This window comes from Macaca nemestrina, chromosome 17 (assembly GCF_043159975.1).
Source record: "Macaca nemestrina isolate mMacNem1 chromosome 17, mMacNem.hap1, whole genome shotgun sequence".
NCBI classification, from domain to species: Eukaryota; Metazoa; Chordata; class Mammalia; order Primates; family Cercopithecidae; genus Macaca; species Macaca nemestrina.
The window spans coordinates 61510556-61534600 of NC_092141.1; the positions used below are offsets into that span (position 1 = coordinate 61510556).

Sequence of the window (24045 nt, forward strand, 5' to 3'; positions counted from 1 at the left end):
CCTGGGGACCTGTGTGTTCTCACGCCTGGACCCACCCTCATCCCTCTTGCCTGGAGCCTTCTGCCACCCACTCGCCACCCACAGTGGGTCTCTCTGCTCACCTCTCTGCCTCTGTTCCCAAGGCCAGGCCAAGCTCCCCAGCCCTAGAGGGATCTGCTGTGAACATCCAGGGGACGGGATCCCTCAGTTCTTTGGAAATGTGTCCCCAGGAAGTTCTTCCTAAAGTTTAACCCAAGGTTCCTTTTGTTGCAGCCAGTGCCCAGCACCTCCCAGGCTGGAAGTTGGGTCTTCCTCCCACTCCAGCCAACACTCTCCTTCAGGTGAAGCTGGATCAGGTGGAGAAACAACCCAGCTCCAAAAACGAAAACAAAAGTCTCTGTTCATCCCCTACCCACCCTGCCCACCCCTGCCCCCAGCCACCACATAAACCCACAGGGCATTGGAGCCTTCATCCCAAAATGAGTCAGGGCCCTTCAGAGGGTTGAACTAGGGTGCAAGAATTCCCCTTCATGCCAAGCAAGGGTTCTATCTGATAGCAATCTCCATCTAGCCTCCTTGGGCCAAGGAGCAGGTTGGCCTCCCCAGTGGGAAAGGTCCGACTATCGGTGGGAGCTCGGCTGGCCTGGATGTGCCTTTCGCCCTGGCCTCCTCTAACACCAAATTTCACTCCCCCTGCTTGACACTAAGGGAGGATCTGAGCAGAGCGCCTAAGTGTGGAGTTGGGTGCAAGAAGTGCTCAGGCCTGCTGAACCGGGCTCCGTGCCTGCCTCACAGTCTGCCCTCCACACCCACTTTCCAAGGAAGCAATGAAAATAGAAACTTACCCCTAGGTCTGAGGTCCCAGGGACCCTCACAGGGTACCAAGAAGCCAGCTCCAAATCTCCTGGCTCGTTCTTTCTACCCTCACACTCAAGAGAACAAGAAGACTTTCCCAGAGAGGAAGGAAGGGCTTAGGGGTCCCAGAGCCAAAGAAGATGCCTGGGAGAGTAGAGGCAGCAGTGGCCCAGCTGACCCCCAAGGAGAGCCTGCTCCCCCACCCCTGCCCCCTGCGCTGCATATATTCTCTCCCCCTAAAATAGCATCTGTGGAGGGAGGTATGGGGGAGTTCTCAGTTCACCATTCTCTCCTTGCCGCAGTGCGTTCACAGCTCTCGCGCTGTCTCTCACGACCTGGTTTCCCTGCCAGGCCCTTCTGCTCTGCCTCCACCCTCACCACCTCACCCTGCCAGGTGCCAGGACCTCTTGGCCAGCGAGGTGGCCTGCTCTCCACGGCCCATCATTTCCCACTTCCAAGCTGTGACTGTCACACCATTCCCTCCCCTCTTTGGGACGGAAGTAAATTCAATCCACACAGTTTGAGCATCAAATGTGTCTGTGCGTCTGTGCTGCAGTCACTGGGGCAGGGGACAAAGGTGTCGCACTGCCACGGTCCTGATCCTTTTCCTCCAGGATCCCATTGCCTGACACTCAGAGGCCTCTGACAGAGCTGGGAGTCCCTGGGGTTGCAGGAACGGGGGTCTACCTTTGCCGCCCCACACAGTCACAGTCTCACACTGGACCCGGATTTACCTCATGCCATTTTTAGAATCTCATCGCAAGCCCTTCTGCTCTATTGTGTGGCCTGTTTCCCATGTAGAATGGTCCATTGAGCTGGTTCCAGGTTGGCAGGGGAGGTTCGGACCTTGGCCCTGGGAAATGCCCATTCTGATGGGGAAGGCAGGACACAGACTGAGAACACCGGCAGAGACAACTCCCCAATTAGGTAGAGCTGGAGTCATTACAGCTGCCAGAGGGGCGCCAGGGAGAGGGTTCCTAGAGGAATAGAGTGGGGAAGGCTCTGAAGAAGGAAAGGTCAGGGCTCAGGTGTTTGGGGTTGAGGGAAGTGGGAAGCTAGAAAGAGGTGTCTGCCCAACCTGGAGAGGGATGAGCCACAGCGGTGCATTTCCCCTGCCCAGGGCCCTGCTGTGGGGCTGACCTCCTGTCCCCTGCACCATGGGAGTGTTGGAGGCAAGGAAAGGGAAACTCAAAGTCCCCCCCCAAGGGAATCGCCTCCCGCCTTGTTATTTCTGGCTCCATTTTCTTGGTCAAGAAGGGTGTCAGTGGTAATGCAAATTAGGAGGTGTTTGAGGTGCTGGCCGACACCCATCCTGTCCCCTCAGCCCTCCCCCTCCCCCATGCCCACACTCACATAGCCGAATAGGACATCTGTGAGATGCGCCTGGTGACTCTGCCCTTGGCTGAATTGGCATGCAGGATGGGTGAAGCTGTGGGCTAAGACTGGGTTCTCAGGGGCATCTGCCTCTGCTGCAAGGAAGGGCAGGAGCCGAGAGGGCCTCTAGCTGATGCCCAGGTTCCCCCTGCACAGCCCCTTCGTGCCCTCAGCCCTGCCAGACCCCTCCCTGGTCATTACATAGAGCCCCATGGCATCTACATGGCATCTGCATGAACAGCGAATGCACAAACCAGTAAGTGCCTCAAGCCGGAGCCCTCTCTGCCGGGCTGCGGTGTAAAAGGTGGAGGCCCCTGAACAGCATGGCTCACAGCCCTCTGCAGATGTGGGTTGGCTCTCAGAAGGTAACCAGGGGGCACAGCCTTGAGCACCGAGAATGTCTCTGGGGTCAAAACAGAGAAAGTGGAGGAAGTGCAGGAATAGGGGCAGGTGCTGGAGGATTTCACACATTTTCCCCACACTACCTGGCCACTGCCTCAGACACCTTGCTCACCCCTTTCCAGTTAGGGCCCCCTGGCCCTTGTGGTTCATCCTTATGTCTGACCTCTGTTCTTCCTGTGGCTGCCAAAGTTGGTCTGTTCCTGTCCTTGCTGAGGGAGAGATGGGACAAGGGGAACTGTCCTGCTCTCCCTACCCTAAAAAGACATCACTGAGTGAGTTCCCCCCCACTCCATTCTTCATTAGTCCTAATCAGCTGGGTGAGGCGTTTCTGATTAACACGGCTGACTCACCCACACACCCCTCCCCTTGTTAGGATCCGATGCTCCCGACATACACTCTGCCGCACACTTGTGCACGTACACACACCACCAGCTGCTGAAAGGAGCTGTTGCTGTGCTCAGCTGATCGCCTGACACAGCCTGCATGGGGACCCAGGCCAGGAGCACGGGTCTCCATGGCCTGGTAGCTCTGGCTGGGGAAACCCTGTGGGGAGAAGGGGTATAGCCAGAGAGACCGTGGGACACTGGCCTTTAATACAGCATGTGGTGATGCACCCGAGGGGGGTTTGTTCCCTGTGAAGTCGTCCTCTCCCACCTGTGCATGTCTGGCTTTGGGAGAGTGAGTGGGTCCCCCATGTGTGTCTTTCCAGCCTCGACAGAGGTCTTCCTTCCCTCCCACTTGCTCCTGCCACAGTTTTCCCACACTCTTCCCCTTTCCAGGAGCCTAGAGACCCCTTTGCCTCTGCATTTTCTCAGCCCCAGCGTCCTGCCTCCCTGTCTCCACAGAGTAATGAGTAGCAAGTGTCCTTCCATGATCACAGTCCTTGAGAGAGAAGGGATGAGGACTGGCAGGGCTCCCTAGCCTTTTCTCAGCTCCCCACGCCATGTCCTCTCCTTTTGATGGCAGGGGCAGGGGGGAGGATTAGAGAATTAAAGACTGGGGCACACTAGCTTTCTCTCCTTCCCAGCATTCCCTCCCAGCCCCCAGCAACTTTCCGCCCTGCACCTGAGCCCTCTCCCAGGTTCCTAGAAATCAAGGAGACAAGCTGCCAGAACCTGCGCCCTGTGTCCCCACACTCCCCTCACCCTGGTGACAGGAGAATGTCCGGGTTGCAGGACACCTGGGTTCCCTCCCACCTTCAGACATGCGCAAGGACCAGCGGTGGTTACCTGGGTCATCCCCCTGCCTCTGCACTCTCATTCCCAGCTATCCTTTGCGCCTTTTCTCAACAGCAGGATTTCTTTTTGCCTCGTGTGTCCCTAAACCACCCTTATTCATTCATGCACGTCTCCTAAGTGCTTCCAAAGATCCAAAAGGCACCCAGGTCCAGAAACTTGGGTGCTGCCTTCCTCCATGGAGATGGAGAAATAGCAGGGGGCACTATACGGGCACCCATATGCCAAAGGTTCCAAAACCTCCTTTCCCAGGGCTATGAACCCGTGTCACATAGGGACGGCTGGTCAAACTTCTCCTGGCACTCAGGACTTGGCTGTGGGTGGAATTGAGCTTAGATGAACTCTGAGAAGGCAGCATAGCTGTTAACTGCAACAGAGAACCCAGAGTGACTGGGAAGTCTTCCCACAGGCGTCTGGTCTTTGGCATTGAATGGGAAGGCACATTTGCCCTGACTCCAGAACCGAACCTCACACCTTCAATGAGCAATTGCCTCTGTCCTTGTTTTGTTTTTAAGTGAACTATTGACCAAAAACGGCCACATGGAAGAGAAAGGCACCCAGTTGATGAACAAGTCACTGAAGCACTTTTTGCAGACATAGGGCACAGCCCCAGCTGGGACAGAAGTCATGGGTTCATGACCCAGCTCTGACCTTCCAGGCTGTGGGACTTCTGAGGCAGCTGCTGAGCCTGGAACCCAGGCCCTCCCCTGTTCTTAGACCCATGAGGACATGGAACATGGATGTTCTTCCTCTTTGAGGCCCCAGCCTGGTTCCTGACAAGCAGAAATCATTTGATGAAGACATAACTGTTACTGATAAACCCCAAGGCTTTAGAACCTCAACTGGCCAGACCTACTGGGTGGGAAATTCAAGAGGCCTGCTCGGGGCTGGGTGGCTGCTTTATATCTATCTGTTCTAATGACTGCCACGCCACAAGTCATCTGCAACCACTTACATGTCTACACCTCCAGAACCGCTCTGAATGTGGGTGCCCCATGCATCCCCTACTTGCCCAGTGTCTACCTCCCATGGTCATAGTCCCTTGAGACACACTTTCCAAGACGACCTGCTACCAAGAGCTCTACCCGCCCCCCGCCCTGCCCCCAGCCACAGAGGGCACAGACTGAGCACAGATGGAACAGGTAAGTTTTATTTGGACTTTTAACTTGTTCAGAGAGCACAGGGGGCCCCACCTCCCCTCTCCAGGCCCCCTTCCCCATTTCCCCTCCCTGGGGATGCTCAGGGTACAAAGACATGTCCTTGGCCCCTTCCCCGCCTGACACACCCCTTCACTCCCCTGCTCTATGGAGGGGAGGGGTGCAGGGAGGTGGGGCCTGGAAGAGTTGGATAAGAGCGGGACATGCGCTGTCGGTAGCGGCCACTGCTCCCCGCCCGGAGCTGAGACCTGGGAGAGGCGCGCAGTGGAGCGGGGTGGATTCATTGTGGGGTGGCAGGCTTTCGCCGTAGAAGGCTCCCCATCTCAGCCCTGGGGACCCCCTGGCCTCCTGCTTACCCGTCCTTCTGAGGGTACAACTCTGAGGTAGATTTCACAGAGGAAATGTAGGTGGGTGGGTGGAGTGTGGGAAGGGGTTAGCTCTTTTGAAGTTGATCTCCACAGCACCCTGGGCCGGTTCTCAGGTTCTGGCCTGGGAGGCAGGGGCTGGTGACACCCACCCAGCTAACAGAGGCTGAGTCACACAAGGGCTCCAGGGCACCTGTGGTGTCAGAGGCTCCAGTGGAGGGTTGAGGGGGCATCTGCCTTCACAATCTGTGCCTCAGTGCAGGGGCGTCAGGAGGGCATGGGTCTGGGAGGCTAGCAGACAGTCCCCTGGCCATAGGGGCATGGTGTAGGGCCTTGGCCCTCAGAGAAGACTCTTTATGCTAGATCTTCCCAGTCCTCCTGGATCCTCCTTCTCCTCTCCACCCCTCCCTATTCCCTAGAGTGGGCAGAACAGGGAAAGGAGGACAGGGCTGGCCTGTAGGGAATGGCAAGAAACAAGATATCTCCCTCCCCCAATGGGAGCCCATGCCATGAGCCCTAGGCTGGCCACAGGATGGAGGAACTGGGGTCAGTGCTCAGAGCAGGCTCTGAGACCCCAAAGACAGCCTGTGGATGCTCCCCAGACAGAGCCCCATCTGAAAAAGATGGACATTTGGGGAGGGGTGCAGGAGCTCCTGGAGTCCTCTAACACCTTCCCCCCACCCCAGGCCCAAGCACTAGACACCTTCTTGGATCCAACCCTGTTTAAGAACAGAAAGGCAGAAGGAGAGGCCTGGGAGAGGTATGCCATCCCCATCCCAGCCCAAGTCCCCACCTCCCAAGCAGAAACCAGGAGCATGGGGGAAGCCTCGACTGACCTCCCAGGAAGAGCCAGAGCTGAGTGGTGCCTGGACCAGGGAAGACGGCACGCACGTTGACTCGGTAGCAAGTGGAGGTATCTGGGGGTCGCAAGGGGCAGGGACCCCCCACGAAATTCATGCAGCATTCAAAGTGAGTGTTTGGGGGTGACAGGAGAGGACAGAGAAACAGCCAGTGGGTGGGGGTGGTGCCCTAGATCTTGCTGTTCTCCAGGTGGGAGTCAATGTGTTTGATGAGGGCATCATCCGGGTACCCGACAGGGAAACCCAGCTGGCAGAGGGGACAGCTGCGGATGTCGGAGCCCACCGTCTCCATCAGCAACTGTGGGGAGAGAAGGAAGTCACTTATGGTCCCCAGCCCCCACTCATGGTACCCACATCCCAGCCTGCCCTGTCCCAGGACCCAGGGCAGGGAGGGCTGTGGCATGCAGGAGGGGTTCAGCCACCCTTTCTTCAGCACCGTCCTCCCCCACACCAGCTCAGTGTCCACGCACTTGCCCAGGGACAGGGTCCCCAGGAGGCAGGTATGAGAGAGTCACTGCTCAGCTTGCCAGGGCATCTGTGGTAAGGAGGGAAACCAAGACCCAGACATGCCCCCAGAGTGACTAAGACACAGCTCCCGGATAACTCAAAGCAATGGACAATCCTAAACAAGGTACAACCCCAAAATAATTTTCTGTCTGGCTTTGGAGTATATTTTGGTCTTTCCAGGTTGCAATGGGTGGCTTTGACATTCAGGGAACTCATTATTTCAGTGAAACGATTGAGCCCTGAGATAGGCTTCTGTCTTTCAGGACTGACAGAAAAGGGCAAGCGCTCTGAGGCCTGAAGGAGGGAGCTGGATAAACAGGCCTGTTCGTGTGTTGGCTGGTGGCCTGCTATGGTCAGTAGCCACCATCACGATAGCCAATATAATAGCAAATGCTTGAGCCAGGCACTGTGCTGACTGCTTTAGGCTCACTGCCTGCTTCTTAAGAACCCTATAAGATAATCAGATACTATAATCTTTTTTTTTTTTTTGAGACGGAGTCTTGCTCTGTCGCCCAGGCTGGAGTGCACTGGCCGGATCTCAGCTCACTGCAAGCTCCGCCTCCCGGGTTCACGCCATTCTCCTGCCTCAGCCTCCCGAGTAGCTGGGACTACAGGCGCCCGCCACCTCGCCCGGCTAGTTTTTTGTATTTTTTAGTAGAGACGGGGTTTCACCGTGTTAGCCAGGATGGTCTCGATCTTCTGACCTCGTGATCCACCCGTCTCGGCCTCCCAAAGTGCTGGGATTACAGGCTTGAGCCACCGCGCCCGGCCGATACTATAATCATTATCCCCATTTTGCAGATGAGAATATTGAGGATCAGAAAGGATAAGTAACTTGCACAAGGTCCCACAGCTATTAAGTGCTGGTGTTCGGAATCAAAGGCAGAACTGTCACTCACTCCAAAGACCATATCCTCATCCAAGGAAATGAACGAAATCTTAATGGGGCAGGCCCCAATTTCTGGTGACAGATGACCTCGGGAAAGGGAGGTGAAGGGACCTAGACTGTGGCCCGGGGTTCAAGGAGGGTGAATAGTTTGTGCGCTGACACCCGAAAGGGGCAGGGCCCCCAACGGAGCGTGAAGCTCTGGGGTCTCAATCTCAAGGCCCGGTCCAAGGTGGGCAGAACGCGGGCGCCCCACTCACGTTGATGGACGGCCAGGACTGCGCGTGCTCGGCGTGGGCGTAGGCGGTGGCGGCTGGCGACTCGGGGATGGGGAAGCCCGCGCAGAAGGAGGCGCAGCGGATAGTGCCCACCTCCGGGCTGGGCGGGCTGGTGGGCACAGCCCACTCGTCCTCCTCCGACGGCTGCTTCTCGAAGCGCAGCCGGATGCCCTCGAAGGCGCGCCGCGGGCTGAGGGGCCTGCCGGGGCCGTAGAGCTCGCTGCCGTAGGCCCGGGGCTTGGGAAGCGTGGCCGCCTCGGCCTGCAGCCAGGGCGGGGAGGCGCCCATGTAGGCCGCGCCCTCCGCCAGCTCTGAGTAGCTGCGGCGGCCCTGGAAGCCGGCCTTCACGTGGTGGCTGGGCGGCTTGGCGTAGGCGCGCTCGGCCAGCGTCCTCTCGCCCGGCGGGGGCGGCGGCGGCGGCCGGGGCTGCGGGGCCGGGCAGCTGGGGGGCACCGGGGAACGGCGCTGCGGGCTGGGGGACTGGCACGGCGGCGGCACCGGCGAGCGGCGCTGCGGGACGGGCGACGGGCAGGAGGGCGAGGCCGGAGAGCGGCGCTGCTGCGGCGAGGGGCACGGGGGCACGGGAGAGCGGCGCTGGGGGACGGGGGACTGGCACGGGGGGCAAGGGGGAGCCGCTCGGGCAGGCGGGGAGGGGGAGGGGCACTGGGGGGCCGGCGAGTGGCGCTGTGACAGTGGCGAGTGCCTCTGGCCTGGAAAAGAAACCGGGACGGGGTCGGGGGACAAAAGTGCAGAGAGAAGACCTCAGAACTGGAGCGCCAGGGTCTTGCCCGGACCCATGCCCACCAACTCCAGGCCACAGGAAAGGAAATAAAGGGTGGTTCCCAGAACCAAGATGGTTGCCATGGCTACCGGCTCCTTCCCGGGTCCCGCCGCAGCCTCCCCTGCCCTGCCCCATCTCACCGCCACTCCGGGCCTGCTCCTGCAACAGAGTCCTCAAGATTTTCCCCTGTAGGGAACTCAACTCCCGAAGCCGGCCCAGCTCCTCTGTCAGCTCGGTGTAGGCCAGCGCCAAATTCACCCTGAAGTCAGAGGGCAGTGGGGAAGACAAGAAGGGCAGTGAGTCTACCGTCCCAGCTGTGGAGGAAGAACTGGCTCTGCCCCAGCATCTGGCCCCACCATGCTCCCTCCCACCCGCAGGGTGCTCCTACCCCAACTGCAGAAATCCTCCCTACCTTTAAGGTCCAGCTCAAAAGCCACCTCTTCCAGGGAGCATGCTGAGACCCATTCCCTGGGCTAGGGCAGTGGTTCCCAGCCTAAGTGCAGGGACAGGGAGCAGAGAGATTCCAAATCCCTGAATCCCTGCGTGCATCAGGCACTGTCCGTGGCCTGAACACAGCTCATACAGGTATGTGTGAATGTTTTTCTAATCTGTGCAAAAGCTGTGATGATGAATTGAAGCATGGATTCATTAAAAAGCTGTACTGAATTTATAGTAGCTTCTGTCACTGTGAATTTTCTCAAGCAGTGCATACTAAAAGTGTTGTAAGTATAATCTGTGTACTGGGAGTGGGATCCATAAAGAGTCCTCACCTTTGAAAAGGTTGGGGACCCTGCTGCATAGAATAGCTCGTTCCATAAGTGAAGATGGTTTCCTGGCTGGTGGAGGTGCTAACTGATAAACTTAACCACAAGCCAACCCAATTCCATGTCCACTGCACCTGGCTCCACCTCAAAGCTGCCTCTGGGCTCTTTTCAGCCTTGCCCCTCCCAGGACCTCCTTGCTGTACAACTCCACCAAGGCCTTAACACTGAGATCTTTGTGAACAGTTGCTGTACACTGCACACTTGCAGGGAGTGCCAGTCACACCGGGCACTTCTCAAAGGCTGCCTTGTTCTAGAACTTTATGGGGAGTTCCTTGATGGTGAGGATTATGTCATTGTATTTATATTCCCAGCACCTTGTCCAGGGCGTGGAAACCAGCAGATGTTCAGTAAGTGGATAAGGCATTTGAGCCTCTCCCTCCATTTTTCTTTCTCCCTCCCTTTCTTCCTCCCTGCTTCCTGTTCAGGCATCTTGGGCACCCACCCTCATGGAGCTGGAACAGACTTGGCAAGGAACCTCACCCACTTCCTTTTCCCCTCCTTTCTAGGTCATTTGCAACCCAGAACCATGGAAGGTCATCACTCCACTGCTCTCTGCCTTCTCCCCCTGTGGCCTGCGCAGTCCCAGGAGCCCTCCCTGACCTTATGGGAGGCTCTGCCATGCCCTTGGGCCCTGCCTTCATCACTGTTCTGAGTGTGGACAGAGCTTTGAATCTCCCTGAAGGCAGAGATTTGGGTTTCTTTGGCTCTCCCCACCTCCAACTCCAGAAGGGACTCAGGAACTTAGTGGAAGCTGGAGCTGGGAGAAAATACCAGGTGTCACTCCACACAGATCTCCTCCCAGGGGAAGTCTTGTCCCAGGACAGAGAGGTCAAGGGGGCCCAAGTTCTAAAGCCTGGAGGGCCCTATCCCCATCCCATAGTGATGGACATGTGGATGGGAGAGTGTGAAGACAGGTGTGAGGCCAGGCTGATGAATGAGGAAAGGGGTGAATGAGCATAGGGGTGTGTGTGTATGTGTGTGTGTGTGTGTGTGTGTGTGTGTGTGTGTGTGTGTCTAACCCTAAAGGAGAGGAGGGGAAGTCGTGAGGTTAGGGCTTCAGAGGGCAGGAAAAGAGAAGTGGAGAGGGCAGATGACTAGGCTCCCTGCTCCGCTCACTGGCTCTCTCTTACTAATCCTGGGGCCGAAACTGCCCCTCCCACAAGACTATTTTTAACGCATTTGGGCCAAAGCCAAATTACTGCAAATGGGCCAGGTCTCTGGGAGACAGCCTTCTTCTTAGGGAGGGAGAGTCCTTGCCACCCATCTGATGGTGAGCAGGGCTGGGCAGGCAGAGAGTCCTAGAAGCTGCTGCTGAGACCCTGCGGCCTCCATCCCATCACATCTCAGCCCTTGTTTTTGTTAAATGTGTCCTGTGCCCCCTCACCCTCAGCTCATGGGTCTGTGGGAAGAAACGGTGTCTCCCCGATCAGACTGGGAGGTCCAGGTGTGTCCCACATCAAATTGGGGACTCCCTAAGGGAAGGCTCCCCCTCCAGACCGAGGACATCTGTGGGCAGGAGCTCTGTGTCCCCCATCAGACTGGGGGCTTTCGGAGGGCAGGATCATGCTATCTCCTTGACAGCAGGGGCAGGAGAGGGCTCTGGGCAGGGCACAGACAGTGTGTGGTCCTCTATCCACACAGCCAAAGCTTCTCTCCCCATCCACTTTCACTGCTGTATCTCAGGCGACAGATACAGGTCGTTGTCTTCACACCCCTCCTCAGAAATCTCACCTGCCACACTCAGTTCCCAGGCCCCTGTCACTCCCCTGCTTACCTCCCTCCCCTTGTCAGGAGCTACTCCAGTTTCTACCACCCAGCCCCTGGCATCCTTCTCACAGTGAAACAGACAGGGTGGCCAAAAATGGAAGGAAGAAGCCCCTGGCCCAGAATGCCCAGCCCCTCTCCCAGCTCTGCCCCCTGGGGCCTGAGGCAGGGGGGTTCTGTCCACTCAGAACTTCAGGCAACCCTCACAAAGACTGCTAAGTCCCATGCAAGGTGATTGACCTGACCTCCTCCTGATGCCCCATGGCCTTTTGGGACCTCCCCCTTCATTGAGTGTCTCTCTCCATCTCAAGATGCACAGGCCTGGGCCGCTGAAGATGCTAACGACCTGAATGACTCACTGAAAACACTGCCAATTCAGTGGAAAAAAAAATCTCAACTTCACAACACAACCAAGAGTTGCACACGTGCACCGAAATACACATTCCATTTCCTGGCTTCCTGGCCCACACCTGAGCGCTTTTTCACCATCATGAATCTTTGGGAAGAATGGGTCAGGTAAATGGCAGCAGATGGCTGCATTTGGATGCTGCTTTATTGCTTACATCATAGGAAAAAGTTCTGAGTCTTTCAGAACCTAGGAGGCACCCAGAGAGAAAAGAATCAGATGATCTGTATGAGTGCTCACCCCAGGCCAGGCACTCTGCTGAAAACTTTATTCATCTCCACAACAACCCTACGACATTGCGACTGTTACCTTCATTTTAGGGATGAGAAAACTGAGGCTTACAGAGGTTAAGTTACTTGACCAAAATCACAAAGCCTACTAGTAATGGAGTTGCTGGGATGGGAGCTCTGTCCCCTAGACTCCAAAGTCCAGGCTACTGACCATTATGCTATACTGTCCCCCAAAGAATCGGGAAGGAGGGGAGAGGAAAGGCAAGGCAGCAGCAGAAGGGAAAGACAAAGAGGAGGCGGGGGCTGGGGACATTGGCAGTGGCCTGGAAGCCCTGAGAATCACCACCCCTTCCTTGGGGGTGATAGGCACATGTGGAAATGGAAGATCAGAGCAATTAAGAGGCTGGCTCAAGGTCACAGAGTGGCAGTGGCACACAGCAGATTCAAACGCAGGTTCTTGGCACCTCAAGCTGGCAACTTCGGAGGTGCCAGAGAGCAAATGGCAGAGCTGGCATGAAGGAGGGCCCCCTGGGCTGCGAATATTCCATCCTTCACATCCTTTCATTCAGTCTTTCCACGAATAATTCACGGATCTCACACACTTTTCCAGAAACGATAATCATCATTGTACTGTTAAAGCAACTGAGATCAGTAAGGTCTGTGACCTAAGCGACCTCCTCTGTAAAAGGCCTCTTTCTGCCCAAACCAGCTGCAAGACACTTGAGATCTCGCATGCTCCGTGCTGCCCTGGAGCCAGGTGAGGATGCCTCAGGGTCAGAATTCAGGTTAGTGCGGTGTCACGGTGTCACGGCATTAGAGCTGGGGACGGCCTTGAGGACAGGATTAAAGGAGCCAGCGTCAGACTAGGAGTGGGGTTGATGTAGCACGTGGCCAAAATTATGGACAGAGTTGAGGGTCAGGATCAGGAATAGGGTTAGAGTCAGGGATGGGAGCAGTAAAAGGGTTAGGATTAGGGTTAGGTTTAGAGCTGTTCATCTGGTCAGCATCATCGTCTGATACAGAATTGGGAGGAAAACAGAAATCCAACCTTCCTGGGCCCTTCCATCCTTGCTTGAAGCTGCCCCCCGCTGCCCCAGCCACCTCACCCCTGTGGGTGAATTTAGGGACCAAACTTTCCACCACCCACAGGCACACCCAGCATCAGTCTTCCCGCCCGACCCTCGGGGAGGGGACCACAGGCACCGGGCCGTGGAGCGGACTTGAGGTTGCGGGCCGGTGGGGAGGAGGAAGTTGCTTTGCAACAACCCAGTGCTCCACCACTTCCTTTCGGGTGCCTTGAGCCCCTTCACTCTCCTCGACCAGCTATGACTGGTGGGGTCCCCAAAGCCTGGCTCTTCGTGGCAGCCCCTGCCACCAATCCACCAGAGCTCCCGGGTCTAGAAAGCCGTCCCAGATGCAGCTGATTGGAGCAGCTCAGGGCTAGGCCTGGAAACCAGAGTTCCCACATAGGCGGGGTGCCCAGAGATCCCAGTTGGCCTAGGACTGTCCCGGTTCACACTAGTTGCCCCAGCATAATTATTAATAGTGCCCCCTTTCAGTTTCAAAAGTGATCCAGTCTGGTCAACAAATCACACAGTCGTCCCTCATATAAGGGCCTTCTACCTGAAGAAGAACCTGAACCAGAAACACGCCACCAAGGTGCCATCACCCCATCTGCTCAGGACCCACTTGGCATCTGCACTGAACTTCTTACTGAACTTCTCAGATTACTTCACTTCTCTGCACCTCAGTTTGCTCATCTGTAAAAGGGGGATGATACCTACATCGCGTTTGTGAGAATGAAATGAGATTTTGTAGGTAAATTGCTCACATAGTGTCTGGCATGGACAAAAAAAGTTCAGGGGAGTGCCTAGGAGACAAGTGGAGAAAGGGGGATACTTGCTTTGAGACTTTTCTTGGAGACACCAGCCTAGTGGCTTCAGTTTAAGGAGGGAAGATGGGCGTTTCCCATCAAGGAAGAGGGCGCGGGCACGAGCTGCCCCCGACCCTGCTGGCAGGCAAAGCACCAAGGACTAGGGCTGAAAGCCCACACATCCCTCAGACTCGCCTAGAGCCCTTCACCAGGCTCTGGGAGCCCCCGAGGCTGCAAGTGCTCAGGGGTTAACTCCGGTGAGTGCAGCGCGGGTGCCCTGGCCGAAGGAGACTTGAAAGAAAGGAAGTAGGGAGGGTGAGAAGCGTGAAGGGGGAGGCCCTGGGCCTGCTGGTTCTGGGGCATGAGGCTACGCTCAGGGTATGCGGGGGTCTCCGACTTCCGTCCTGACCCACCCCACGCTGCCCTTGACCTCCGTGCAGAGTTTCCATCCTCTCTCTCGAGTTCACACTTCTTCCCACCACTAACCGCAGCCCACGCAGAGGCTTGTGGGTGGAGAGAGGGGTGGGGGGGAGGTGGTGCGGAAAAGGGCCCGGGCTGCAGCGCTGAGCCCCCAGCGTTGGGAAGAAAGAAAGGCCTACAGTTTTTTCCTCATCGCCCATACTGAGTCCCCATCTTCTCCTAGATGGACCCTGCACAGATGAGCCCACCCTTACTGGGTCCTCATTCCCCTCACAGACCCCCTGTCCCCTCAGAGCCCTTATCCCCCTCAAGGAGTCCCCTCCTAATTTCCCCTCCCCCTCAGCATGGCCACAGCCTCCAAAAGGCCCCACTCTGGAACCCCAGGCTGGGGAGCTGGGCCCAGAGAGAAAGGGGCTGTGGGTGCTGCACCTCCCACCTGGGCTGCGACCCCCCCAAGGGGTCTTCACCTCCCTGTGTATCCTCAGGAGCAGGGTGGGCTCTGCTCCCACTGCCTCCCTCATCACTGCCTTTGGCCTCTGCGTGACCCCCAGTGGCTGTTCCTCTGGGGCAATTTGTCTCCCTGGGCTCTGTCCCCAGGAGCTGGGCTAACCAAACCATGGGTTTCCCAGGGGGTCAGACCTGGAGGGGAGTAGTCTGGCTCAGTCTGATATGGGTGTCTGTTTGCATGGGAACGTTAAGGGCCAAAACTTGTGGGCCAGGGATGTGTGGGCCAGGGGCTGGGAAGAAAGGGACTGGGAAACCCTAGGGCTGGGGCTAGGACCCAGGGAAGGGAATCAATAGAGATGGGGATGGGGGCAGTTAACCTTGAGGACTCCCGCAATAAAACTGGCTGCCCTGGAGGTGTCTAGACCAAGACAGGGGGGCATACATACATACATACAGAATTCACCATACAGAAGACTCCCGCCTAAGAGTGGGCTGAACTCAGGAATTGTGTGTCCCCCTCCTCAGCCTTCACATCCTGGTCCTCCTCACCCCAATCACAGCACCAACCTGGGTCATCCAGCCTCGACACTCACTCCACTCCCGGAAAAGCCTACTTGTAAAATTCCGACCAGCCTGGAAAGTCAGGTGGAAACAGAAGGAAGAGGGGCGCTAGTGGGGGAAGAAATGCTGAAAGCAAGTGACTGAGGCTTCCTTGGGTGGGAGGACAGGGGAGGGAGCACTCGGGAAGCAGCCTATTACCAAAAGGAGCTGAGTTTATAAGAAAATAAAACTACCGGGGGAGTGAGGACTTCCTCTGAGAATTAACGCTTGCCAAACTAGGGCTGTCCAGAGATGCTCGCTCGGCCTGAAAGGAAGCGTGTGGCTGGGCAGCAGGGCCTGGCTGGCTCCAGATGCAGAGATCTGGGAGGCTGGAGGCAGAGCGGAATCAGAGGGAAGGAGGGGAGGAGCCAGGAGGTGGCCTCTGGTAAGCCTGTGGGGCCAGTCCCCAAGCAGAGCCCAGCTCCCTCCAGCCAAAGGGCCTGAGAAGGGCAGGCGCCTTGGGAGAGAGAGAGGGAAGGGGCTGCTCTTGTTAGAATGGGCAGCGTGGATGGTACGGCCTCCTAGTCCCTTATGGGGTGGGCTTCCTTTCACTCATAAAATACAACCTTGGCCCCTGGGAGCTACTGCCCCTTCTCTGCCTCTACCCACCGCCTCTCCTATCTCCCAGCATTGACTGGCCCCTGAGCCTGTGGAATCCAGAGAGGTAGAGTCCAAGTCAGTAAAGAAAGGTCCCTGGGATTCAAAGCCTGAAAAGCCAGACTCCAGCCCCACCAAAATGTCCTCCCTTGGAGTTCTACCAATTCAGGGAGATTCACTGCTGGTTTGATAAGAGGGGACTGGGTTCAGTGACCCACAAAGGGCCCTACAGCATGACTTCTGGGACAAGCTAGGATTGGAGAATGTGTGTGTGTGTGTGTGTGTGTGTGTTCCAGGTCTGGGCACATGGGCTACGATGGGCCCCAAGCCCCAGCCACAAGCTAGGGTGGACCCTCTCCACAAAGGCCTAGCCGAGGGGTCCCACCCACCAGTCCCACAAACTGCGTTCTCACCACCTCCCCAGCTATCACAGCTCCACCCAAGCCCTCACCCTAAGGTGGGGAGGTAGGCGAGGGGTATCCCCAGTTGGCCAGAGGCTGGGAGGAAGATGAGGAAGAAGCCTGCTGGGCAGGAGACCTCTGGAGCCCCGGAGCTGGGTATGCTGTGCGTTGGGGGGTTGGTTCCTGCCCCTCTCTGGGCCTCAGTCTTCTCCTCCAATTAGAGTAGGGAGTCTGTGCCACACAGCTCATCTTAGGGGAGAGGACTTAGGCGGAAAGAGGTTTGAGCTCTGTTTCTCAGAAAGTGGGAGAGGGTGAGTTCAGTGCGGATGTGGAAGGCACCAGGTTCCACTCTTGCCGGGTGGCTGCTCACTCCTCCCTTGCTGCCCAGTGCCCCCCTGGAGGCCCCAACACTGGGTCCCCCACCAACACAGCTCCCTTGCCACTCTCTGCTGCCCCCTTCTTGGTAGGATTCCAAGGGAGCACCTCAGCAGAGCAGATTCTAACTCCCCACCCCATGGCTGTGTGAACCCAAGGAAGCCTCTCCTGTCTCTAAGCCTCAGGCTTCTCTCTCCTGAGATCAGCAGACAAGGCCTAACAAATCCCGAGAAACACCACCTCCCTCTTCCTCACTACGGAGGGGAGGGTGAACCCAACTCACTGGGCCTTGTCACTGCAATAGAAAATAGGGCCCTACGGAGGCCCAGAAGCTCAGCAGGGGACGTTACGCTGGACACAGCGACAAAGCAGCCGAGTGTCACTTAGCCCCAGCATCTCCAGAAGATACAGGCTTGGGCCCCAGAGGAAAGCAAAGGGAATGTCCCAGATCCCACTCAAGAACCACACCTCCCGGGAGTCGAGACCAGCCTGACCAACATGGAGAAACCCCATTTTCTACTAAAAATAAAATGAAAAAAATTAGTTGGGCGTGGTGGTGTATGCCTGCAATCCCAGCTACTCGGGAGGCTGAGGCAGGAGAGTTGCTTGAACCCGGGAAGCAGAGGTTGTGGCAAGCCAAGATCACACCACTGCACTCCAGCTTGGGCAACAAGAGCGAAACTCTGTCTCCAAAAAAAAAAAAAAAAAAAGAACCCCACCTCCTTCCTATGAAGGATGCACACAGAGCAACAGCAGCCCAGACACTACATCCCTGAGGGCTGGGTGGGGAGGTCTCCCAAACATTACGGAGGGACAAAAGGCAAACCTAGGGGACCCAGGGTTACCAATGTGACTTACTGATCGTCCCCAACTCTTTTCACCCATGCCATGTCCCGCTCCGACTGGTTGGAGGCCAGATCCTAAGGAAGAAGATGGAGAGGTCAGAGCCCAAGCTCACCCCTGCCAGGGCCCTTCTCTACCGTTCCCTGGGCCAGTCTGCACACAGTGGGAAAGGTCCAGCCCTGGACCTCCAGAAGCTATTCCAGGTCCCTGCATTTACCTGGGCCCGGGTCTCCTGCAGCTGCTTCAGCTCCCCCTGCAGCCGCTCACACTCTGCCTGAAGCTGCTCCTCCCGGAGCTGAGCCCCCCGGGCCTCTCCCTGCGCTGCCTCCAAAGCCTCTTCTAGCCGCCGCCGCTCCAGGTCACTCACACTGGGTGTGGGGCCCGGCCAGCCTGCTGTCGGTGGACAGGACAACGTCAGGTGGGCTCAGCTGCCTCCTCCAGCTCCCAGAGCCACACAGAGTGAAACAGGGGAGGATGCAGCATGGAGGATTCAAGAGAGAAGCCAGGACAGCTAGCCAAGGAGGGATGACCGCGACAAGGGCAGCGAGGAAAGATGGGCTGAGCCGCATTTCTAATCTTCCTGGAGGCCAGGAAAAAAATAAGATGGGCTCTTGAAGGCTTTACTGGCCAGACTTAAGTCTAGAGCTTCTGCAGGGGCCTCTCCTAGTCACAGCCAGAGAAGGGGCAGGGGGACTCTGGGTGGGGGCGCCCTCTGCTGGCAGGCGCAGGAATTGCAACGAGGTGGTCAGGAATGCCCGAGTTAGAAGAGGAGAAATTAGGGTAACAGTGCTGTGAGGTGAGGGGACAGCAGGTAAGGGAGGATGGGGTGATTATGGAGAAATAGATTATATTACAAATGGGATGGTAAGTAAGCGGGAGGTGTCTAGGAATGCTGAAATGGGGGTTGGGGACTAGGAGGTGAGTAAGTTGGGGTCACTGAGATCTCACCATGACTCAAGCCAGATCCCCCTCTCAGTGCCAGGTAGTGCAGGTCCAAATCAGCGCAGGGCGGCGCGGGGGCTGGCGGCGGGCTCAGGTTAGAGAAGGCTGCATCCCGGAGGCCTTGCTGTTGCCGCAGCTGCTGCTCCAAACCACAGATCTGGCGCAGGTGCGTCTCCACCAGGGCCCTCTGGAGAGAGAGACAGAGGTGAGGGTCTGTACAGGCCCAGGACTTTCCCATGTCTGGAGAGTCATCACCCCAAACTACAGCAGAGGCCCCAAATCACATGTCCCAAGCCCACTCTCCAAGTGGCCGTGAGTGCGAAGTCTCGTCTCAGCCACCTCAATGCAGCTGTTGAGGGCTGTTGCCCCTGGCTAGGTCAAGTTAATGCCCCTGCTCTGTCATTAACACACAGGGACACTTAAAAGAACACTCAGCCCCCCTGTTTGGAGGCCAATCCCCCTCAGGAGCATCAGAACTTCCATTTGCATACGTGACAAGAGCTTCCGGGCTTCACACACCTGTTCCATAAAATGCGGATAACAGTCCCATACTCATCTCTTAGGGTTGTTTTGAGATTTAAAATGAGCTAGTGTATGCCAGGTGAAAAGAACAGTGCCTGGCACACCCTGAGTGCCACATAAATATCTGTGATTATGAAGGCAAAGCATCTATATATGAATGCCCCATCACCCTCACTACAACCTGGTGAGGGTGTTAATATTTGCCCCACTTTTCAGAGGAGGGATAGAGGCTAAGTGACTTAACTGAGGTCATGGCTTGGGGTTGGCTGAGACCATGTCTCCTGATTTTTTTTTTTTTTTTTTGGAGACAGGGTCTGGCTCTGTCACCCCAGCTGGAGTGCAGTGGCTCGATCTTGGCTCACCAAAGCTTCCACCTCCTGGGCTAAAGTGATTCTCCCACCTCAGCTCCCTGAGCAGCTGGGACCACAAGCGTGCACCACCACGCCTGGCTAACTTCTTTTTTGTATTTTTTTGTAGAGATAGGGTTTTGCTATGTTGCCCAGGCTGGTCTCAAACTCCCTGACCTCTCAAAGTGCTGGGATTAGAGCCATGAGCCACCATGCCTGGCCTGTCTCTTGATTTTGACCTGCTCATCAGCACAGCCACACCCTGACTCAGAAGCACACCCAAGCACAGGCCCATTCTAGCAGTCACACACTCCTGGTCACCTCTGCTCTCACCCTCACAGCCTCCCGGGGCAGTGCTCATGGGCACAGGGTCACTCCAGCGTGATAGCCAGGCATACACACAGAAACAGAGGTTCTCATAGGGCCACTGCATGGCCAGGATGCACACAGTCACTGCAACATGGATAGCACACGCAGTCTCCCTCACAAGGGCAAACGGGCGGGCACTCACAGATATACATGAACACAAGCAGGGCACATACAAGTGGTGTGTGACACATGGGATTGCACACTGTCACAGGCTGGAATCCTCACACACAGAACTAAATGCACACATGCACACACACAACCAGCACAATCCAACGCGACATCCTCAAGCACCCCTGGCTCCCCAGGCCTCACCATCTCCCCAAGCTCCGTCTCCAAGTCGCTCTTCTCCACGCAGAGTTTCTCATAGGCCTGGATCATCTCTCCAAGCTGTTCTTCCTGCTCCTTGTTCTTCTGTAACTGGATGAGGCCCAGAGGGCCCCACCACAGGGTCAGTCCCACACTGGACTTGGGGCTGGGAAGCTCACTGCACCTCCCCACCCCCGCTCCCAGCACCCTACGGAGGTGCAGGAGCAGCTGCAGCTGGTCTTAGGGAGGACCTGGACATCTCTAATCAAAGGGGCAGAGGCCAGATCCTGGGGGGTGTGGAGGGAAGGGTATCAGAAACAGACTGGAGCAAGATGCTCAGGGGGTGCGCCCAGCCTGGGAGGCTCACCTCGTGCTGGAACTGGTTGAGCCGTTGCTGCAGGCTGACCTTCTCCACCTCCAGCAGGGAGCCATCCTTGATTTCATACAGAGAAAAGCCATGCTCCTCTCCAAAGTCACTGATCAGTGGGTACTGCGGGTGGGGTAGGGCTTCAGGAGAGTGGGTTCCCGGGTGCCCAGCCCAGGCCTCAGCCTGGCTGTGCCCCCAACCCCACAACCTGCCTCAGACCCTTGACCCTCCTTCTCCTTGGCTAGGGGGATCCCAATTCCCATGGGCCTGCAGCCATCTCCCACCCACCAGATCTGTTTTAGATCCCAGATCCAGCCCTTCCGAAGCCGACAGGAGACAGTCGGCATCCAGAAGAGCCACATCTCTCATGGGAGACCCTCAAGTTCCCAAGAGTCTGCACAGTGACCCCTCTTTTGAATCCCTGGTATCTGCCAGATTCCCAGTACCCCTCCCCACCCCACACACACTGTCAGGCGCGCCCTCCTCTCCAAGGTCTGACCTTGATCTCGTAGACTTTGAGGCGGCGTCGGAGGGTGGCGTTCTCCCTCTCCAGGCCCCCCAGCCTTTCCTTGATGTCTCCGTAAGCCGTGATGAGGGCAAAGTGGGAGGCAGAGCACATGTCGTCCCCAAGCGAGGGGTCTCCGGGACCGTCTAGCCACACTTCACTGGGCCCCAGGGCCTCCTGCGTCAGTATGCTGATGTCGTCCTCGAACATGGACTCCATGGCGAGGGCCGGGCCACGGCCCACACAGGGCCTCCTGGGAGAGCAGGAGCAACCGTGGACAGGGCCGTCTGTCTAGGGTTTGTCCCTGGTACCCCTCTCCCTGGCTCTGCACGCCCTGGGGCCGGCTGAAATGCAACTCAAAAGCTTCCTGCCCCAAGCTCAGCGGGGACTCCCATGGCCCCTTCCCAGACTCCTCAGCCCCATCCTCTCTGCCGCCTTGGGGAAAACGGACTGGAACCAGGTGAGGACCCCGCTGCCAGGGTGTTGACAAGTAGGGACAAGTAAACCAGGCCGGCAGCAGGGACAGGCTCCTGCCAGAACCCAGGGAGACCTGTGGATGGGAGAGGGCTGCCTTTCCAGCCGGGCCGGGCCCAGTCCTTAGCGCTTCTCCACCCCAGGCCTTACTTCCCCAAATACCTCGCCGCAAAGCTCCTTAGCCTGGGCCTCTGGCACCCCAGCTCCTCCCCAAAGAAAGCCCAGAGCTGCGCGAGGGTCGGCCCCTCCACAGTCGGCACGCCCTCGGCTGCACCCCCGCCCAACTTCCCCACTTCCTCCCGCAGGATCCCAGAGTTCAGGAAAAGGAAGCGCCTCCCCCGGGCGCACCGGGGTTGTGGCAGCCGTCCAGGACCCCTTGGCCCCTGACCTGGGACCCACAGGAAGTCCTTGGCTGAGTGTCACGGGGCGCAAACTGGGGAAGGGGGCCCAGGTGGAGGGGGACGCGAACGAATTCCCAAGGCCGTCTCAGGGTGCCTGCGCGCCGGGAAATGGGGAACCCTACGAGGGGGCAGGAATGACTCAGGCTCCCGAAAGCAGGAGTAGGCAGTGAGGGGGTGCGTGTGTACTTCTCGCGGGCCTGGTTATGAATGTGTGTCTGGGGTTGGCGTGTGGGGAGAGTGTGCGTCTGTGAATGAGTGTAGGTGTGTCAGTCAATGAGTGCCTTCAGGGTCTCAGGGGCGTCGGGACGGAGTGGGGCAGCGGTCGGGAGGCTGGTGTGTGTGCACGCGTGCGTGAGCGCGTGGGCAGGGTGGCACGTTGGGGCCGCGTGTCACGTGAGACGCGAGGGGACTGTCCGAGGTGTGTGCGCGCGCTGAAGCGTGTGTGCGCCCCGGAGAGGGGGCTCGGCGGGGAGCTGTGAGTTCAGACAGCGGGGCCCCCAGATCTGGCTGCAGGAGCTTGGGATGCAAAGGGCTCCGGCGCAAGCTCCAATTCAATCCCCCGCCATCCCCCGCCACCCACAGGCCCATCTAAGTGCCAGGGAAACGCGAGTGACTGGGTCTGAGTAAGGAGTGTGTGCGCGCGTTTGTAAGGCCGGCCCCACCTTTAACCCTCTCCTTCCCACGCCATCCCCTCCCCCCAGCTCCGCGCGCCAGCGCTCACACCCCCAGACCCCTGCCCGCCCCGCTGCGCCCACACCCCTAGCGGGGCTCTGTCCCCGAGGCCGCCCCACAAATGCCTCTTTCCTCCGCATTCCTCTCTGGGCCCAGCGCCCGGATGAGCGCAATGGAAGGGGGCTGGGGAAGGGGTGCGTGCCTCGGTCGGCCCGGGCCCCTCCTGCGGCTCCTTTAAGAGCCGCCCTTTAAACCCCTTTCGCTCGGCCGACAGAAATTGTCGCCCCTCCCCTCTCGGGGACCGAGACCACTCAGCCCCCTTCCCCACAGCCGGCCGGGCCCGGGGCCCCCGGACACCCTCTCGGGGCCGGGGAAGGGGCTCCGGGGGTGGAGCGGCCTGAGAAGCGGCGGCGGAGGGGGACGCGAGGGGATGCGGCCGGCCGACGCCGGACCCTTTCCCTCCCAGCCATCCCGTGCGGCTGCCAGCCGCTCTCCCGCCGCCTCCTCCTGCCCACCCCGCGACCCCCGAGGCCCGACCCGGGCGCCGCTCCCCTCCCCCCGCCCTAGCCCCAGCCGGGGACTCACAGCTGCTGCCGGTTCCTGCTTGTAATCGCAGCTTACCCCCTCCGCCTGCTCCCTCCCCAAACGGGCACCAGTGCCCCCACCCCCCTGGCACCGCGCTCTGCTCCTCGCCCTGTCGCCGCCGCCGGGTCTCTCCCCACCCCCCACCCCTCCCCCCAACCCCCTCCCTCCCGCCCGCCCCGCTCCTCCTCCGCCGCCGCCGCCGCCGCCTCCGCCTCCTCCCCGGCTGCTCCGGGTTTCTCCAGCTGGGAAGGCGCCCTGGACCCCGCCGCTGCCACCACCACGTGGTGACGGGCGGCGGCCCCCACGGTGCGGCCCCTCCTGGCAGCGCGCCCGGAGCCCACCGGCTCCCTGTGGCGCCCGCAGCCCGCGCTGGCGCCCCCTCCCCGACGCCTCCCGGCGCAGTGTGGCGTGGTGGCGTGTGTTGGGGGCGTCTGCGGTCAGTGCAGGGGCCGGGCTGGTGCTTTGGTTGTTTTGGTTGTTTAGTTATGGGCTGTATATTTGGGGAGGAAACGGGGCTGTTTATTTGGATTTTTTTTTATTTTTATTTTTTTATCTTTGCGCTTTTGAGAAGGAAATCATTAGACCTACTCTTCGTTGTTCCTGGAAAAAGGGGCATTGCTGCGATAAATACATTGAACATAGGGTACAGAGAGATTAGAGTCAAAGCTGTCACTTCTTTGGAAGTGAGAGTGAACTAAGGAGGTCAAAGGTTCATTCATGAAGAAGGACAGCCATCCCCCTTCCCACACACCACTCCCCGGCCACCCTCAAGTACCCACAGGTCAGGGAAATGAAGAAACAACATATTTCACCCTGTCCACAAAGATTATTTGAGCACCTGCCAAACTCCCGGGCAAGAGAAACAAGTTTTTTGCTACTTTCCTGCTGTGTGACCTTGGGCAAGTTACCTTAACCTTTCTAAGCTGGAGATCATGCCCCACCTAAGCACTCTCATGGAGGAAGAATGGAAATCAGAACTAAATACAGCAGCCTGCGAATGCTCAGGAAGTGTTAACGAGTCATTTTGAGTATTGTCTGGTGGATTAAACAATGTGGACAGAGGCATGGTCAGCCTAGCTGCTGGTAGGGAATGATC

General features: G+C 57.9%; 1 protein-coding gene across 4 annotated transcripts; it reads right to left on the minus strand.

Annotated features, from left to right (window-relative positions):
• Positions 1 to 4969: 4969 nt before the first annotated feature.
• LOC105472290 (TBK1 binding protein 1) lies at positions 4970 to 23078 on the minus strand. Of its 4 annotated transcripts, none has more exons than XM_011725395.2 (10): positions 22950 to 23078; positions 20812 to 21070; positions 20313 to 20435; positions 19952 to 20056; positions 18408 to 18588; positions 17677 to 17852; positions 17475 to 17536; positions 8820 to 8938; positions 7881 to 8608; positions 4970 to 6525 (listed from the first exon to the last, which is right to left on the minus strand). In XM_011725395.2, the coding sequence occupies exons 2-10, from the start codon at positions 21034 to 21036 to the stop codon at positions 6397 to 6399; spliced, it is 1848 nt and encodes a 615-aa protein (XP_011723697.1). In that variant the 5' UTR covers positions 21037 to 21070; positions 22950 to 23078; the 3' UTR covers positions 4970 to 6396. The 4 variants fall into 4 exon arrangements, with proteins under 4 accessions (XP_011723697.1, XP_070939130.1, XP_011723698.1 ...); XM_071083029.1 differs by lacking the exon at positions 22950 to 23078 and adding an exon at positions 21680 to 22381; XM_011725396.3 differs by lacking the exon at positions 22950 to 23078 and adding an exon at positions 21454 to 22381.
• Positions 23079 to 24045: the final 967 nt, after the last annotated feature.